The sequence below is a fragment of the Taudactylus pleione genome, unplaced genomic scaffold, assembly GCF_031769625.1.
Source record: "Taudactylus pleione unplaced genomic scaffold, aTauple2 ptg000154l, whole genome shotgun sequence".
NCBI classification, from domain to species: Eukaryota; Metazoa; Chordata; class Amphibia; order Anura; family Myobatrachidae; genus Taudactylus; species Taudactylus pleione.
In genome coordinates this window covers 29,775,731-29,794,080 of record NW_028284556.1, presented here as the reverse complement: position 1 = coordinate 29,794,080, position 18,350 = coordinate 29,775,731, and the positions used below count along the sequence as shown (strand labels likewise).

The 18,350-nt window shown below is 43.5% G+C and overlaps 1 protein-coding gene across 2 annotated transcripts in view; it reads right to left on the bottom strand.

Annotated features, from left to right (window-relative positions):
• Positions 1-13,456, bottom strand: part of TTC13 (tetratricopeptide repeat domain 13) — a 127,224-nt gene extending 113,768 nt beyond the window's left edge. For both annotated transcript variants that reach the window (XM_088474407.1, XM_088474408.1), the window contains exon 1: positions 13,220-13,456. In XM_088474407.1, the coding sequence (XP_088330533.1) occupies positions 13,220-13,415 (196 nt within the window). In that variant the 5' untranslated portion in view covers positions 13,416-13,456. The remainder of the gene's footprint in view (positions 1-13,219) is intronic.
• Positions 13,457-18,350: the final 4,894 nt, after the last annotated feature.

Genomic DNA, 18,350 nt, shown 5'->3' with positions numbered 1-18,350 from the left:
TGAGCACAGAAATTGTCAATGTAGCCAGAGTTTAGTAGGTAGTGTATATGGCAAATATATGTGCACCCCTAAATCACTGCAAATAGTGGGCAATTGAATAGACTCTTTTCTCTTCTTCAGAACATGCATTTCTCTCCTCTTTTCACCAGTCAGCACTCCTATCCCCTCCCACTTCTCTACTCCAGTCTAGCTCTCCTGACACTGGCTCCTAAATTGTCCACTTGGTCAATTTATGGCTTTGCTCTGGTACCTTCCCCTCACATTTCAAACATTGCCTGTTCTCACATTCTGAAGAAACTTTTGCCCATTTCTCTAATTACAGACCCATCTATCTCCTCCCTTGCTGTTCCAAGCTCCTTGTAAGAGTTGTCCACACCTCCATCCTCTCCTCCCACAACATCCTATACCCAAAACAGTTATGGGGGGCGTCCACTAGGCGATTTTAGCAGGCTATTGAATGATAAAGATATCGTTATCGTTCAATCGTTTGCAAATCGTGCAGTAATTGTTTCTAACGATGTACGATGCGCGCTCCCACTGGTCGTTTGATCGTCTCCTCCATCGACTGAACATGCAGGTCAATTTCACTTGATTGCTTACAAATCGTTTACATATCGTTTACACATCGTTCACACTGAACGATCAAACGATGAACCACTATCTGCCCACTATAGCTGAAAGCTCTCAATCACAGTTTATCATTAGATCTTTTGCAAATCGTTTGCAAATCTTTTGCAAATTGTTCAGAGTGGAAGATCAAATTTCAAGGGAAACTTCAAGGGAAAATCGTTAAGAGGTTGGACAGGGAGTAGATCGTCTAGTGGATGTGCCCCATTAGACTTTAAATCTTCTTTCAATCAAAACTGTCCACACCAAGGTTAGCGACAAATCTAAATAAGGTGTCAATCCAATTAACTGCAAATCCATCGTAGGTGCGAGTCAGCGTGGCAATAGCTGCGCTTTACAGCAGCCTGAATTCACTCAAAACCGCTGGTAGCCCCATAGGGCTGCAGGTAAAAGAGAGCTGTCCGCAAGTTTCGGTGCCGTTGCCGGGGTTTTAGAACGCCGATGCTGCGGCAACTCGTCTCCTCCAGAGATAATTGCATTGACCCCAAAGGTCATTTCTCTATTTTAATTCTCTTGAACCGGCATTTGACACTATTGATCGCCTCCTCCTCCTGCAAATCCTTCACAGCATCGGCCTCTGTTACACAGCACTATAATGGTTCACCTCTGCTTTGTCCAACTGCTCCTTCTCTGTCTCCACCTCCCCAATCCCCAACTTCACAACTGTGTCCCTTAAGGTTTTTTGTGTTGCACCTTTCTCTTCTCCCTCTACACTTATTCCCTCGTGAGGTCATCAGCTTCTTCGTTTTTCAGTTTCAATACCCCCTGTATGTCAATGACAGACAAAACAACCTCCTAAAGTTTGCCCTGCAGTAGTAGTCCCATGTTACTTGCGGTCAGTCGTCCACCCCCAGCCGGGCTCCCTCTAATCCTCCCTCTATGGAAAACATCTCCCTATCCTGTGTTAAGTCATTATTGGCTCAACTCTCTCTTTCTCACCTACATCCTGCCACTTCAACCTCTGTAATACAAAGGATTAGGCCTTTTTTTTACCCTGGAAGCCACTATTCAGTCAATACTTAATATCACTGTCCACATCATTTTTCTCTCACAGTGCGCCACACTGCTGCTGACCTCTCCATCCCTTACAGAACTAAATATAAATTCATCAACCACTAGATTCCTCCCTATATTTCCAGACTCCCTTCCCCCAACATTAATCTGCTAATGCCTTACTTCTTTCATGATCCAGTCTTCTTTCTCACGCTTTCTCTAGTGCAGTGCTCTCTCTCTCTGAAACATAACCTACCACTAAACTTGCCCCTAATCTCTTCATTGATGCCACCACCCCTCCTTCAAGCTCACCAGCCTCTGTATTCCATCTCTGTTCCCCTCTCCACCTGTGTGTCCATTCACACATCCTCTAGAACAGCGTTTTTCAACTACTATGCCATAAGCAGTTGTCAAGTGTGCCGCGAGGTCAGTGCAGTCAGAGCTGATATTACTTGTACTGCTGGCCCGGGGAGTGTTGGGCTCTTCAAAAAGCCAAAGTGATTTTTTTTTTTTTTTCTGTGGGGACCAGCCAATGTGATTGTTCTTTTTTCTGTGGGGGCCAATGTGTGTTTGTTTTCTTTCTGTTTTGTATATTTTTCTGTGAAGTGTAATGTGTTTGTTTTTGTTCTGTGAGGCCATTGTGTTTTATTTTTTCTGTGGGGGCCAATGTCTGTTCTTTTTCCTGTGGGGGGCCAATTTGTGAGTGTATTTCCCATGGGGCCAATGTATGTGTGTTTTTTTTTCCCATGAGAGACTGATGGTGTGCCTCAACAATTTAAAATCTTGTTCGGTGTGCCCAGAGTTGAAAAATGTGAGCACTTATGAGCAGGGGTATCTTTCCTTATTGTGACTATGTAATTATGTAACCTGCAGGTGGTAGTGTCTCTCTCTGTGACATTGACTGCAATCGGTTTTGTATTTATGTAATATTGCTGTATGCTCTGTCCCCTATGTACAGTGCCATGAGGGCACCATATAAATTACAGGTAATTATTTATTTTTTAATGTGGATAGGTATATACAAACTTTACACCTCTACCTTATATTACTTAAATCTTACTGCTGATTGGTATGGGTTACTGCATGGTGAATAGACTATCAATCAATCATTTATAAATATGGTGATAAGCAGAATTTTACATACAGAACATTATTACTCACACAATCAAGTAGTTTTAAACCATGCAAATCTTCTTAAGCACAACCTCTTACATTTACTACACTTGTATGCTTTAAACCTCCAGCTGCATTCCATAATTATTTAGGTTCTAATTTTGCATTACGTTTTCTGTTTAATACAATCAGCATTTTGGGTTGACAAGACTTCCTTCACCTGTGCCACCCCCTATTACTTATTTGGCTGCCCTGTGATCTAGCCCCTATAACTTTCAGGCAGGGGTGGTTTGTGTCTACATACTGCAGCATTTGTATGTGTGGAACATCTACAAGTATGGGGTTAACCAGAAGTGAACAGAAATGAAACAAAGAACATCTTGGATCTACATAGGAAATCAGCTGAAGAACACTAGGTTTTTCATTTTTAAATAAGGAAATCTGCTATACAGTATATCAGTCGTTCATACTGATCAACATAATAAGGGGGGAATTCACTAGGGAGTTCAATTAGCCCGTTAGTTTAACGGAGGTATAAAAGAGTGGTAGTCCCTGGCTTTAACGACCTGGGCTATTCAATTCCAGACCCCTTTTCACCCGAGCCCCTTTTTAACAGCCAATAAAAAGGGGTGTTAGTGGGCGTTAACATAAAATCTGTGATAAGTTCACGGATCTATTCGTTAACAGGGTGGTTTCACCTGTTTACAGGCTAGATAACGGGGACAAAAATCCATAAGAGTGCAGCCTGGAGTGCCTTCAGGGCTAATTGAATAGCCCCAGTGGATCCATCTGCTGTAAATTACTGTGGCTAATTGAATTCCCCCTAAGTCATCAAAACCAGGAATTCATTGTTCGCATTGTTAAACAGCAACTTGTAACGATTTTCATCAATTCATGCATTCCAATGAATTGCTACAGGTAGAAACGGCTTTTAAAATAATGGTCTCATCGAAATGAATTGAGAGAAAAAAAAAAAATTCAGCTTTATATTTTAAGTAATAAACTGACTGGGCAGCATGCCACCTTCACCCATTGCTTTTCTTCACCCATTTACACTACAATAGATCAAGAAAGAAGAAAATAGTTAATTTCCTATTTGAATTACAACAAATAAAGACAAATTTTATTTTATAAAATAAAGTGATGAACTAGAGTGTCGGAAGTTTTCTATCTAATAGATTATAAAACGGTCTGTGCTTTTACTTATTTTACCCTCTTGTTTTAAAGAGCAGAGCTCTTAGGTAAATGTGTCCATTATATCTGTACCACTGGTGCTGCTATTGATGGGATTCTAGTCTTTCCACTACCTCAGTCCCACCCCCAAGGGTGAATGTAGCGCCCGGGCACTATTAGCGCAGATCTGGCAGCCATGCTGTTGTCACACACTGGACCTTCCAGCGTACTTACTGGTGCCTGGTGTGCTACCTGCAGTCGTCCCAAAGACATCGCCGAGCAGGTCAATCTCAGGCACTGCTCCTCTATAATGCTGCTGGTTGCAATATTGCTTTTCATTTGCACATGTTTGTTCTTTAAAATGTTCAGTAACATGACTACAAATGCCTAAGGGCTACCCCTCATTAAAAAAACAGGCTATTTAAACCTGCTCGGTGCACCAGTATGGTGTCAGGACTTCAGTCTGAGTTAGCATGCATACTCTGCCCGTTTTGTCTCCTGATACTTAGGTTGCAGTTATTTGGGTCCTGATATTACACAATTTATATTAATCCCCGATTCTGGTTACAGTATAGTTGCCATTCCTGCCGGGCAATTCCAGTCATACTGTATCAGTGTCAGGAGTTATGGTTCTCCTCCTGTGCATATCTATGAAGGTCATTATCCTATAGTCTACCAGTCACTTCTGGTGCACACAAGAGGGGTGGGAAAGAGGAGGTTCCAGCTGTTAGGAATCGGTATGTAATGCCAGCTTTCGGGATGCCTCCTGTCAATATACCGACAACGGCATCCCGATGGTTGGTACCCCGACAGGGGTCGGGTAAGTATACTTACCCTCCCATCTTCTCCCCCTAACCTTCCCTTCTTTTAGCCTAACCCTAACCCTCCCCACTCCCGCACCCTCCCCGTTAGTGCGTTTCCCCCTTTTGTGCCTAAACCTAACCCTCCCCCCTAGACAGCTAAGAGCGCCCTGGACTTACCTTGTTCGGGCTGCCGTCCTTCTGTGTTCCGGAGTCAGGATTAAGATAGGCGTCGGTATTTCGACAACGGGCTTCCCCCATCGGGATTTAGACCAGCGGCCACATAACTACATCCCCATGTGTTAGTCTATTCCTCCTTGCAAGTACCCCTTGTGAACAATTGTACCAAGTTAGACTCCTCAATTGCTTGTAGTGACAGACTATACTCTGTCCACTCCAGCTGCTCTCTGCAGCCTCCCTTCAGAGACACCTGCCCTAACATGAACTGTTGTCACTGTAGTTGGGGTACCCCAATATTGTGGTCTCCCTGTTATGGTAGAAGCCGGCTAAGGATGTGTTGCGCTCAGGTCTTTTGAGAGGGGAAGGAAAGGCCACTTCTTCACTTTATTTTAAATAGTGATTAGGCATAGGTTTTCCTATAAAATAAAGCAATATCACACTGGAGAGGTGGGGATGTAAAATAATAATAAAATGACACTGGTCACATGGTAGTAGGAGGAGGAGGGGGCTGCAAAAAAACAGGGTCTTTATCCAAGGAAAGAGTGGTCTGGTCTACAAAACAGGGATTCTTTACAACTAAGGGGTGCAGGGGGGTATTATTATTTATCACCAATTGGGAGTCTATTGCTAATGGGGGGTGAGAAGTTATTTAGCGTTCCCACTCGGCTGTTTCAGCGAGGCACCGCACCCTGCACTATTTCTAAAGGGCAGAAAGCATCCTGCCCTCCGGCGCGGCGCCCCACTGAAAAGCCTGCGGGTTCTGTCTCCTGGGGAAAATGACGGTGCAGCGCTTACCGCCGGGAGCTGCCCGGCTTGTACGTAAGTGCCGGGCACACCCCCAAGAGTGACGAAAAGGGGATGCGTCAAAGACATGCCCCTTTTAATTGTCCATGCCCCCTTTTCTGGCACGTGCATAAATGCCCTTTCTCTAGGTCTGGCGCCGGACCTAGAGTGAACACTATTATTATATAATGGGTGCCAACTGAAACCCATTAGGCATATTTTTTTCAATAAAATATTTACATATATTTTTAAAAATACTATTTAAACTATATTAAACAAATAAAAAAAACAATGTGATCTGTTTTGCTGGGGAAAAAAAATATAATTTAAGTGGTTAATAGACTGATCAGCAAAGCAACCTGTCTGTAATAAATACATATTTAGTGTTCACTCTAGCTCCGGTGCGAGGCAGGGCGCCGGAGCTAGAGAGGGCACGTTCGTGCGCGCGCGTGCGACCGAGAAGGGGGCGTGGTCATCGAAAAGGGGGCGTGTCTATAAGACACGTCCCCTTTTCGTCACTCTTGGGGGCGTGCCCGGCACTTACGGACACGCCGGGCAGCCCCAAGCCCTGCAGACAGGGAGAATAGATGCCGGGAGCATGCGCCCGGCGTCAATTCTCCGGCGGTGACCAGGTCACTGCACATTTCTTCACCCGTGGGACACTGCGACCCGCGGGTGAAGACAGTTCCCGCAGGCTGTTAGGGCAGGGCGCTTTTTGCCCTCCTCCTGGAGGGCAGGGCGCTTTTTGCCTTCCAGAAAGAGGGCAGGGCGCCGCGCCCCGCTAAAACAGCCTAGCGGGAACGCTACATATTATTTATATCAACATTTCTGCAAATGGGTGTTCAGTACAGGACACTACCTCCTCACTTTTTTGATCATTTAAATTTAAAAATAAACTAAATTCTGTGGAACCAGCAAGAAGATTTTAAACTCACAATTAGAAGAAACTTCAACAGAATCTAGGAGAAAATAGTAGGATAGGCTACACAGCAGTCTGTGTACAGGGTACACAGTGACATTGGTGTGAGTGGTGGGTGAATAGGATAGGTTACATATCAGTCTGTGCACAGTGCACACAGTGACACTGGTGTGAGTGGTGGGTGAATAGGATAGGTTAACACAGCAGTCTGTGTACAGGGCACACAGTGACATTGGTGTGAGTGGTGGGTGAATAGGATAGGTTACATAGCAGTCTGTGTACAGGGCACATAGTAACATTGGTGTGAGTGGTGGGTGAATAGGATAGGTTACATAGCAATCTGTGCACAGGTCACACAGTGACATTGGTGTGAGTGGTGGGTGAAAGCGCTGCTGCCACCAGTCTGTATAGCGTTAACGTGATGTGGCGTGGGCCAATACTGTGACAGCATCCCTATGCAAAGCAATACAACTAGGTAGTCGTGTAATATTGCAGTTTTTAACCTTGAGATGCATCCTACTCAACATATACAATGAAGCTTTTTTTTAACTCGGTTTTCCTACAACCCTACGGCACCTGCCTATCTTCCAAATCAGAGACAATTTATAATAAATGCCATTTATGCACACAAGAAAGTATAAAATATATATAAATAAGCAGGTGACCCCTGTAACAGTAAATACTGCAGTTGCTAAAGTGGCTGCCTGTGCAGCTTGGGATGTAGTCGTCATCCAGGCGTTTGGGATGCCGGCGCTAAGAATACCGGAGCCGGAATTCCGACAGCAGATGCAATCCAGGCTCCAGAATTCTGACCACCGGCATCCCGATGATAAGTATTAGGGTTGGGGGGAGGGTTAGGTTTAGGGGTTAGCCACTATGGGGAGGGTTAGGGTTAGGCTACGGGAAAGGTGGGTTAGGGGTTAGGACACAACTACTTGTGTTGGGATTCTGACTGTTGGGATGCCGCTGTTGATATTCTGACCACCGGGATCCCTTACATTTAGGAAAGAATAGGGGATGAATAGATATTAATTGGCCGTGTTTATTTATATACCGTGTCATTGTTTAAAATGACCGTGATATTTCTGTGCATTTGAATTTAGGTTGAACATTTTTAGGGCTTCGTTTATTAATCGGATATTAATATTGACAAGGAAATGGCAGTTTCCACTTGATTTATATTAGGAAAAGCCCAACACCATGAGATATCAATTACATATCCTCCATTACATAAACCAGAGATGATCGGTTCAGTTTTGGATCTTCCAGCCAAGTTTCGGATATCAGAGCGAGGCAAAATGTCATCTTTCATGGACATCACAGCACAGACATCCGTGAAAGATGACGTGTTGCCTTGTTCTGATTCCTGTACTTGCTGGGAAGATCCGAGCCAAAACCGAACCGCTCATCTCTAACGTAACCTAATGCTGTAGACTGCAGTTTGGATTATTCTCAATGGGGACTGCAGACTGGGCATTAGCCACTGTAGCCAATAGGCTACATTTTATCTGAAGAGGGGTTTTCGGCCAATTGTGCCCCCATTGTGTCAGATCAATATCCAATCCACTTATTTCAGATATTAGTGTTCACTCTAGAGAAAGTGCACTTCTATGAGCGCCCAAAAAAGGGGGCGCGACCAAATGCTAAAGGTGTGTGTCTTTATGACGCGTCCCCTTTCCATCACTCTTGGGGGCGTGCCCAGCACTTACGGACATGCTGGATAGCCCCCAAGCGCTGCGGTCACTGAATGGATGCATGTTTTTTGTGTGCCCTGTAAGTAATGGTGCCTCGACGGAGCTATTCAATTGTTTTGCCGACAGGTGCAAGAGCCGCGGGCGCCCATTTATTAACGCTTGTTGCGCCGGGTTTAGACGTGTAAAGTGGCTAAACCTGTGCAAAGTACTGGTTAGTGCGCCCAAATGGATGACTGTTTGCGGAGTTCGTCTCGCCACCTTAGTAGGGCGAGAGCAGAAATAATGGGCAGAGACAATTAAACAGCCCAATCCTTATGGGCGTCCCAAAAAAATTTAATTCCCCCATATTGTGATCCAATTACAAAGAAGCTGTGTAAATGTCACCATGTGTTCAATTATGTCTCCACGCACAGTATGTGGCTAAATTGTTACAGAACCGGCCTCTCATTTAGCAAAGATAAAAGTTTGCAACGGCATTGATCAAATTTAATTGTGAAATAGATATCTCCTTACCTGGACAGATTGAGATGAAATATAGTAAACAGTACAAAGTGTACATTTGTTCTTCAGACTAAACAAACCAGCTAGACTGATAACACTGCACAACAAATTAATACTTTTAATTTGTTTCCTTTCTAAAAATAGGAATACATTACTAATTTGAGGTCAAGAAAAACCTAAAATGATTTCAGAATGTTTTTATTAGCTCTATATTTTGAGCTACACTACTTTCACTATACTGTATACATTAGTAATATAGTCATAGTGAAAAGCTATTTTAAAATAATCTGATATTTTCTTGATAGAAAATAAATAACAGTTGTTTTAATTCAATCAATCACAAATAAGAACACAAAACGAAACAAACATACAGCATACGAAACAAATATACAGCATACAAAAGTACTATCTAATATAGTGGCCTATTCATGGGGATGCTTTCTCTTTGCTTGTCGCTTGTACTCCTCTTCTGGGGAATCTCATGTCACTGTCCAACAGTAGTGATTCACCTACCCTGATATCTTTGTTCCATTGCTGAAATGTCTTGGTGGAATCGCTCACTATGCTTGTCACTCAGTGCACCGGTTATCTTGTGTGGGTGATCCCGTGAATCGCATATATTTGAATAGGGGAGGTGACAAATAACTGATTCATTTAATTGGGTCATTAGGCCCCGCCCCCTCTGCACGGAACGCAGATTGCTGGTAAGATTCTCTCCATTCTGCCTACTTCTCTAGGAATACCCCTACATCGTCATAAATGGGCTTTATCTCGGAACTCAGAGCTAACAGAGTTTTAAAGGTCATAAGCTGCATACACACACACAACGATTTTTTTAATGATTATCGTTAAACGATATCGTTTAACGATAATTGATTATCGTTCATGCGCGTTCACGTTTGTAGTTTGTCGTTTGTAGTTTGTCGTTCAGGCAGACTTGTCAACTCAACGATTTTCATTAAGGGAATATGCAAAAATCGTTTGTAGTTCATAAAAATCGTTCATGACATTTAGTAAATGAACAACTTTAGTAAACGATTTTAGTAAATTTTTTCAAGGGAAAAAATCGTTTACTCAAATCGTTCATTAAAACAATCGTTGTGTGTGTATGCAGCTTAAGTCATTCTTTGCATGCTGAAATCAATTAGAAGTAACTATTTTCACATCGGAAACATTTTCATTGTTGTGCAGTGTAATGTATACACTAGGAATAGTCAGATTAGTTATTGGTTTAAAAAAAAAAAAATCTAGATGCTGGGACATCAAACAATTGCGTGTAGAGGAGGACAAGGAATCACACACTACATAGGATTTGACTTGAAACCATCTTTGTTTATTTTTCAGCATGTCAGTTCTCTCTTTTAGCGCCCTATATAAAGAGGACGAGATGGCAGAGGACTGACTCCTATAACTTAGGTAAGGGGAACAGGGGTTTTGTTTCAAAATGTCCAGTATAAAGGTGAAATTAGACTTTTCGTTTGCTGGCAGAAATGCACTAAATATTATAGTGAATATCAGTAGTGTGATTCTAAAAACAAGTGCCAGAGTATATCACAGAGTACACTGCAAGGAAGGAGTTTGGCCATGGGGCAGTATAACTGAGTGGGATAGCATAATAGTGGGTATGTAGAAAGTGTTTAAATAACATGAAGGTACAGGAATTGCAAATATACTGTCACATATCCCAGAATACAGAAGAAGTGACAGTAAGCGGCTGACAATAGATAACGAATACGAAGCAGTCCTGGTTATACATTAAGCGGCATATTCAATTCCAGGCAAAAAGTCCCTGCCTTTTCGCCGAAATCGCTGGTTTTCAATGTGAAAAAGTATTCCCATGTTCAATTACAAATCGGAGAAAACGGGACCCGGCGAAACTCTAATATGCGAAAAGTGCTGTCAGATTTGGGGAAATCAGCCTGACACCCCCCAAAAGATGGACTGACATTGGGGATCACTATAGATACCCCCGAATAGCCCTGCTGAAGGTATTTGGGGTATTTAAATGATCTCAATAACTGCTATTTAGTGTCTTTGCATAAGGGGTGAAGAATAGCATTTTGCATTATTTTTTGGAGAAAATAAGTAGTCCCAGCAAATTTGGGGTACATGAAAATGGGTGCTAGAATATTTTAAAAAGTTGCTAAAGTGAAGTTTTAAAAAACTTTAAAAATCCACCTGTCGCAAGCACCTGCAAACTTAAAAACACCTGGGGCATACTTGGGGACCCCACTGGAGTCTATTTTGCTAGTTTTTAAGTTTGTCCCTAAACTTTGGACTTTTTTACCCCTAAAATGAAAGTACTTTTTTGGGGAGATCAACAGTATTTTTTTTTTGACAGAGTTTACCTTTAGGGGACTGTCCCATGGGTGCAGGGGGGTTCCCACAACTTTGCACCCCAAAACCCCAATTCTGCACTTTTTTTACGACACCTACAGTATTCATAGGTGAAACTTTTTCGCAGGTTCCATTGCATTGAGTTTCCGCACCGGCAAAAAGTCTTCAGAATGGAATACAGAAGAAACTTTTCGCATGGCGAAATTATGTCACACCCGATACTTTTTCACAGAAAACGGCTTTTCACCTGGAATTGAATACGGCCCTAAGACTACTTCCGGTTCCTAAGTCTGTAGACCATAGGTCCAGCATGCTGGTCATAGGGGCAACATGCTGGTCATTGAACTGTAAGGTAAGAAGCCCCCTGTAAGAGTCTACCCACTTCCCTACCGAGTAAGTCTGGCCTCACCCCGTCCACAGAGGAAAATATATTCCCATTCGTAAGATTAGGCCACATCCATCTGGCACTGATTCATAGTACAGTACCGTCCTAGAGAAGCATTGTGTCTCCTCTAATAAAATAGGATTGGCTCCAATTTATTAGTGTTGCTTTTCATTTTCACATAATTTTGTCACTTATACAATCACCTGCCACATTGACATATTCAATATAACTTACCACATAGCCATCCCCCCTCCCTACCCTCTTTCTCCATCCTAACCTGGACCCACAAACCAGGAGCGCACATACCATCTTATTTATTCAAGAAGCAGTGCTGGCCTAATATACTGTGCCACTTTAATGCTGGGCATACACTATACAATTATTTGGCCAATCTGCCCAATATCGCCGAATTGGCCAAATAATTGCAATGTATGCAGGCGACCAATCAGAAAATATTGATTGGTTGGGCACGCCGGATCATCCAGCATGCCCGTTCGATCCGATACTTTCAAATTTAATATCAGCCGCATGGAGCAGTGTATGCCCAGCCGCAGTCGACCGACAGGCATTTCTCTGTTCCTTCATAGGGAAAGAACGGGGAAATGTCTCCTCCCCAAGGACAAGTATTTTATCTAAACATGTATGCCCAGCATTATGGTGCATACACACGGTCAGATATGTCAGATGAACAACTGAACGGTTTGAAGGATTTTTGACTGTATTAAAATGAATGGAATCGTCCAAATCTGACTGCAAACACATCAGATGTCAGATATCGTTATCTGACAAGCAGGAACACGCATCATTCATCGTTGCAGGGACACGTCAGATTTTCTTTCGGATATGAACGATTTTTAAAATAGTTATTGTACACATCTGAAGGAAAATCTGACCGTGTGTATGCACCATTACTCTGCATTCGAATCCAGGTGAATAATATTTACCAGATCCAAATAGCATATAACGTACTAGTGATAACATTCTTTAGTCTATTGGCTCCAAATGTCATCAGTGTTGCAAAATATAACAACATATGTGTTTATTAAGTTTTTTTATAAAGTGCCCACATCCCACAATGCTTTTCAGAGAATAATTTATTCATTTAAATCAGTCCCTGCAGCTACTTCAGTGTACCTTACCATCTATATTTCCTACCACATCTGTGTACACACACATACTAGGGTTAATTTTTTGGGGGCCAAATTCAATTAACTTAGCTAAATGTGGTGGAGAGAACATACAAACCCCACACCAATTCGACCAAGACTTCAGAGCTGTGAGGCAGCAATGTTTACCACTACGCCAACCAGCGGAGAGGCCAGGAGATTTACAGAACGCAATCTAAAAACAATGCATACACACAAACCCTCCAACATGACCCCTTCTACCAGGTATAGTACAAGAGGCTCTGCTCCTGGACTTCCCTTTTAATGTATGATTGCAGCCACCTGTGGTGACACACCTGTCTCCTCTATTAGCTAGTTCAGCACAGGTGACTGCAATCATACATTAGGTGGGAAGTCCAGGAGCAGAGCATTATGTACCTGGTGGAAGGGGTCATGTTGGAGGGTAGGTACATATAGATAAACATGTTTGCCATTCATCATACAGTCAGTATGGTAGATATAGTGACATGTGCACACATCCCTCCCAGCAGGTATAGTGGTGGGGGGCTCCCATGACATGGTCCCTCTGCTGTAGCAGGGGCACTCACCGCAATCTTCTAGGTCCCAGGCAGAATCAGTCTCTGCCGGATCTCTGTGGCTGCAGCCCCCAGGTCCAGCGTGGCTGGGCTGTGGGGGAGACTGATGCGGAACGCTCCCTCCTCCGCTGCCAGTTACTCCTCTCCTGGGTCCCTGGACCACCAACAGCAGCAGCGCGCACAGTGCGCTCAGGCCAGGTGCCATCATCCTCCCTAGCAGCACCACTCTGTCTGTGTGTACTGTATATGTGTACACTACACACCCCCTGTCTCACCACCCCGCTGCGCGCCTGGGATATGTAGTCCTCGCAATGCCTGAGCACACGCAGCGGGGAGGCCAGTGGACTACAATTCCCATGAGCCTCTGAGCTTCATTCACGAAGCAGGAAGAGGAGGACGGCGGCAGCGCTGTCAAGGCAGGAGAGGCTGCTGCTCCTGTGTCAGTCTGGTAGTAAGGTGGGTGCGTCTAATAATACTCATTACTCTGCTGCTATATAGAATTGCTTCCACATTTTACATTGATTGTGCTTTCTTTAAGGATAATGCAAAGGAACGAATATTCTCCATGGATAATGCACATGAATGAATAGTGCATTGTATTTTCTGTCAATATTGTGATTGACAGCTTATTTATATGGGAGAAGACTTTCATTGCATCATTCCAATTATCATCTTCTTTAAACTGCATTTATTCTGTAACTACTTCCTTCTGTTCTTAGGTTTGTAGGACCATCTATTATATTTATTAGAGCCATTTCTGGTCAAAGGTTCATAAGGCTTTATGGTTAGCATTGCAAGATAGACGATACTGCCATGGAGACCTGAGCTACCCCAGACATAGTAGTAAAATTGACAGCACATTATAAATCTGTGGCTGCTGTGTTAAGCCATTCTGGGGCTGATTCCAAGTGCGGACATAGCTCGGGAACATCTGCAGACTGCGCAAGGGTTGTAGAAAGAAATTGTAGACTGCACATACGCCAGACAAGGCAAATGTAGTTTGTTGGTGACGACCATGCATACGCACATAACTGAATCGGTATGATTTACCGCCGGACCCATGCCCAGCGGTTGGAAACCCGACAGCGGCATCCCGGCAAAGGAGGAAATCCAGATCGTCAAAGGTAAGTATATACTAACCTTTTTCTACCCCCTAACCCTAACTCTCCCTTAGTGGTGTCTAACCCTAACCCCCCCTCTAAGTGCCTAAACCTAACCCCCCCTTCCCCGCCGCCTAAACCTAAGTCCACCAGGGGGGGTGCCTAACCCTAAGTCCCCCCGGGGGTGCCTAACGCTAACCCCCCTACCCCTAGCCTAAACCTAACTTCCTGTGGGTGTGCCTAACCCTAAGTCCCCCCACGGAAACCTTAAACCTAACCAAAACACACCCCCCCCGGCTATCCGCGCTCGGTGCCCGGCGTCCCTTCGATCGGGATGCCGGGCGTCGGGCTCCCGGCGTATGTCTACTGACAGGTATCGGCATATCAACGCCTGTCTTTAGACTCTTGCCGGGATATGACAGTTGGGATTAGGTCCGCCGGCTTCCCGACTGCATACCCACATAACTGGGTGTCTCGTGGACATACAAGCCGATTTGCATACGGAAATGGGACCCTAGTTTCTGCTGGATTTTTTTGCACCCAGTGCTAATGCTGATGATGACGGTTACCTGAGTGCATGCGCTGATGGTGTCTCCTGCACTCCCTGTCATACTCCTTCCCCTACCATGCTCCCTTGTCATGCTCCCTCCCCTACCATGCTCCCTTGTCATGCTCCCTCCCCTACCATGCTCCCTGTCATGCTCCAGAGTTTTGATATAAAAACTGTGTTTTTATACATGTGTGCCTCCACAGCCATTGACTTCACCGCACGTCATTGCGGGACAGTGTTCCACATGCAAGTGTACTTATGTTCAGCATAGACCGGTGGATTGTAGTATTAACATTAGGTAATAAGCAGGCTGTCGAGACAGTACGTAGAATTGGACGCAGATGTGTCTCACTCAGTATCAGGTTCTTGATCCACGTACGATAAATTTTAGAACATTTTTCTGGATATTGCACCTTACTTACAGCCATATTTTATATGGTAAAATATGATATAAAGCCCCGGACCTGATAAATGTGGAGACTATGGGGGAGATGTAAGAAGAGGTGGAAAATATATAAACAACACTATTTGACACTTATGTTGAACCTCGGTATGTATAATAGCAGATATCATAAAATACTATCGTATGGTGATGCAAAATCATTCAAATGTTATTAAAAAAAATGATAAGAGCACTTTTGTGGCTTATCTATTTTTCACATATCAGTAGCATTACCTGTGTGTCTGTGTGCGCACTAACCTGCGGTGGCTTCTGTGGGTGCCCCAGGCTGCATACAATGTTTGCGAGATCTCATGCATGCGCAGTAGGGCCGTCCAGTAGATAAGACAGAGTATTGGCACTAAGTTGATGCACTGTTGGTCTTGCATGGATTGCCAGAGGTTTGACTTGTCTCTCTCCCACTCCGTGGCCGAGATGTTAATAAATCTCAGTGTTCTTGCTTCCTGCTTTGCCTTGACAAGAGGCGAAGCAAGATGAGCTATAGCAGCATGATCTACATAGTACGTCTGTCCCTATTTGGTCATGTATAAACCAAATCACGCGTTAGAAAATATTAAGGCATGTCCATTTTAAATGAAAGAAGTCTCCCCTGCTAAACTGCATATGTTGCAACAGGCATTATAACAATAGTTGTCCCAGCGAAAAGTAGGATCTAACAAGTGTCTAATTTTTTGTTAGTAACTGACAAGTAAGGTGAGGCATATATGGAAGCCAACCTCATTTCCTGTCCACTGGGACCTGTAAGATTCTCCAACTGAGTAGAATCTAGTAGACATCAGTATTATTATTACTAGTATGCCTGTGGCGAACATTTTGCCAAGTTGAACCCAGATCATATGTTAATACAACGAAATTGGGTAATAAAAGATGTGTCTGAAACATGACAGGCTTTTATTGTAACATTTTGGCAATTTGTAAGTTTGATGATATATTTGTCTTGATGCAAAATGGACCGTTTCCAGGGGGTATTGCAAGCTGAGCCCCTATAGATGCAAATGATAGTGCACTGTCACTCCACCTCACCAACTCCCAGCCTCCTGCCAATCAGCGGCTGTCGGCAGCTCTCACGGAAACCAGAGAAAAGAGGTTTCTTTCGAGGCGCAAACCCGGTGTTGATTGTCTGGGAGTTGCAACCTGGAATTGACGTGTTGGAGAAAGTAGGTGAAGGAAGAGCGCCCCCTACGGCAGCAACCTCAAGTGTTGTGCCACCCACGCGCCCTCCCTCATTATGCAATAGGTACGTCACGCGGCCAATCAGGAGCCGAACTGGGCAGAATGTAAACAGTGTCCGCACATGGCTAGGGTACCGGGTCCATGTGAGATCACAAACCACCAGTAGTGCGTGAGAACAGCAGCCGGTAGCGGTCACCCCTATCCCGCTTCCCCCGGGTCACTGTGCCGGCTCTGTGTTCTGGCAGTTTTCTTGACATTTTAAGGTTAGCTATATTAAAGCATTTATTATGGTTTTTGTGGATTTTTTTTTTTTTTCTCCATCAAATTTTATACAGTTTTATTCCAAATACTGTACTTTATTGCTGATTGAAATCTATCGCAAAAGAATCACATTAATATCTTAATTAGTCTTTGAGATATTCAATTCAAAGAGCGTTCCAGACAAAGGGACTAAGCAAATTTTACATTATATATATATATATATATATATATATATCGTTGTCAACGCCCGTCACTACTCATATGCTGCAACTTGGTAGGGTGCCAGTCAGGATCAATAACAAGTAGTTGTGTTCCCAGGTCGGACTCCTATCTTCTACACAACCACATAGCAAACTCTGTGGGACTACATATCCCAGCATGCCCTGCCACAGTTTTAGCATTCCATAATAGCAAAACTCTGGCAGTGCATGCTGGGATATGTAGTCCCACAGCAGCTGGAGAGCCAGGGTTTGCCACCACTGGTCTAGTGTGTACGCACCTTTAGACATTTTACACTTACGAAGGTGTTAGCTCAACCATGAAAAATAGCAGAGAGACAGCTGGAGATACAAGTGAGGAGTGAGGGGAGAGGTCAGGAGAGGAGGAGAGGTAGATATGAGTGTCATCAGCATAGAAATGATATTGGAGCCCAAAAGAGTTGATGAGCTTACCTACAGAGGATGTAGAGAGGGAGAGTAGGAGAGGACCCAGAACAGAAATTTTGGGGGACACCTACTTTTAGTGGAAGTTAGGGTGAAGTAAAGTCATGAGACAAGACGGAGAAAAAGTGGTCAGAGAGGTAGGAGGATAGCCAAGAGAGGGCAGTATCCCACAGACTGAGGGAGTAAAGGATTTGCAGGAGAACTGGGTGGTCCACAGTTCCAAAGGCCTTATGCAAGGCCCTTGGCGTTACAGGATTTTTTAGAGGTTCAGGATGAAACCATCTTCAAGCATGTGGATGTACTTTTGCTGTAATTGCATAATGATTTACCCCCTAAGGTTTTATTAAAACTCTTGAAATGCTTTTAATGACTCGTATTTGTAAAACTGCTTTATAACTCGTGGTAAGGAGTCCAGACTCCGGCCCCCATCTACCTTCATATACAGTTCTGTTCAAATTGTTGACACCCTTGAATTTTAAGTACATAATGTATAAAATCTCCTGAAAAAAAAGGATTGTAGTGAAACAGATTTGGTCAATAGACACTCATGTTTGGCACAAATCCTCTAAGGAAAAAAACAATAATAATTTGAAAATGTCATATGAAGAAAAACTATAAAAATTTAAAAGATTGCCATCACACAACTCTCACCATCTTCAGCAATTCAGTTTGAAAAAAAATAGCTAGATTAGACTCAAGTGTGATAAATTGTCAATGCTCACATGACTTGAATTAACCAATGAATGATGGCTTTTTATTCCCCATTACTTTGTCACAATGATGAAGACAAGAGAGCTGTCTGAGAGCATCAGAAGTGCTATTATCACCAAAAATCAAGAACTTTAAGGAGTACAAGTACGTGGGCTGATTTAAATGTAATGAGCCTGCCTGTGTGTTTCTGTCCCATAGGTAGACGTAACAATGGTATCCTGGTTAT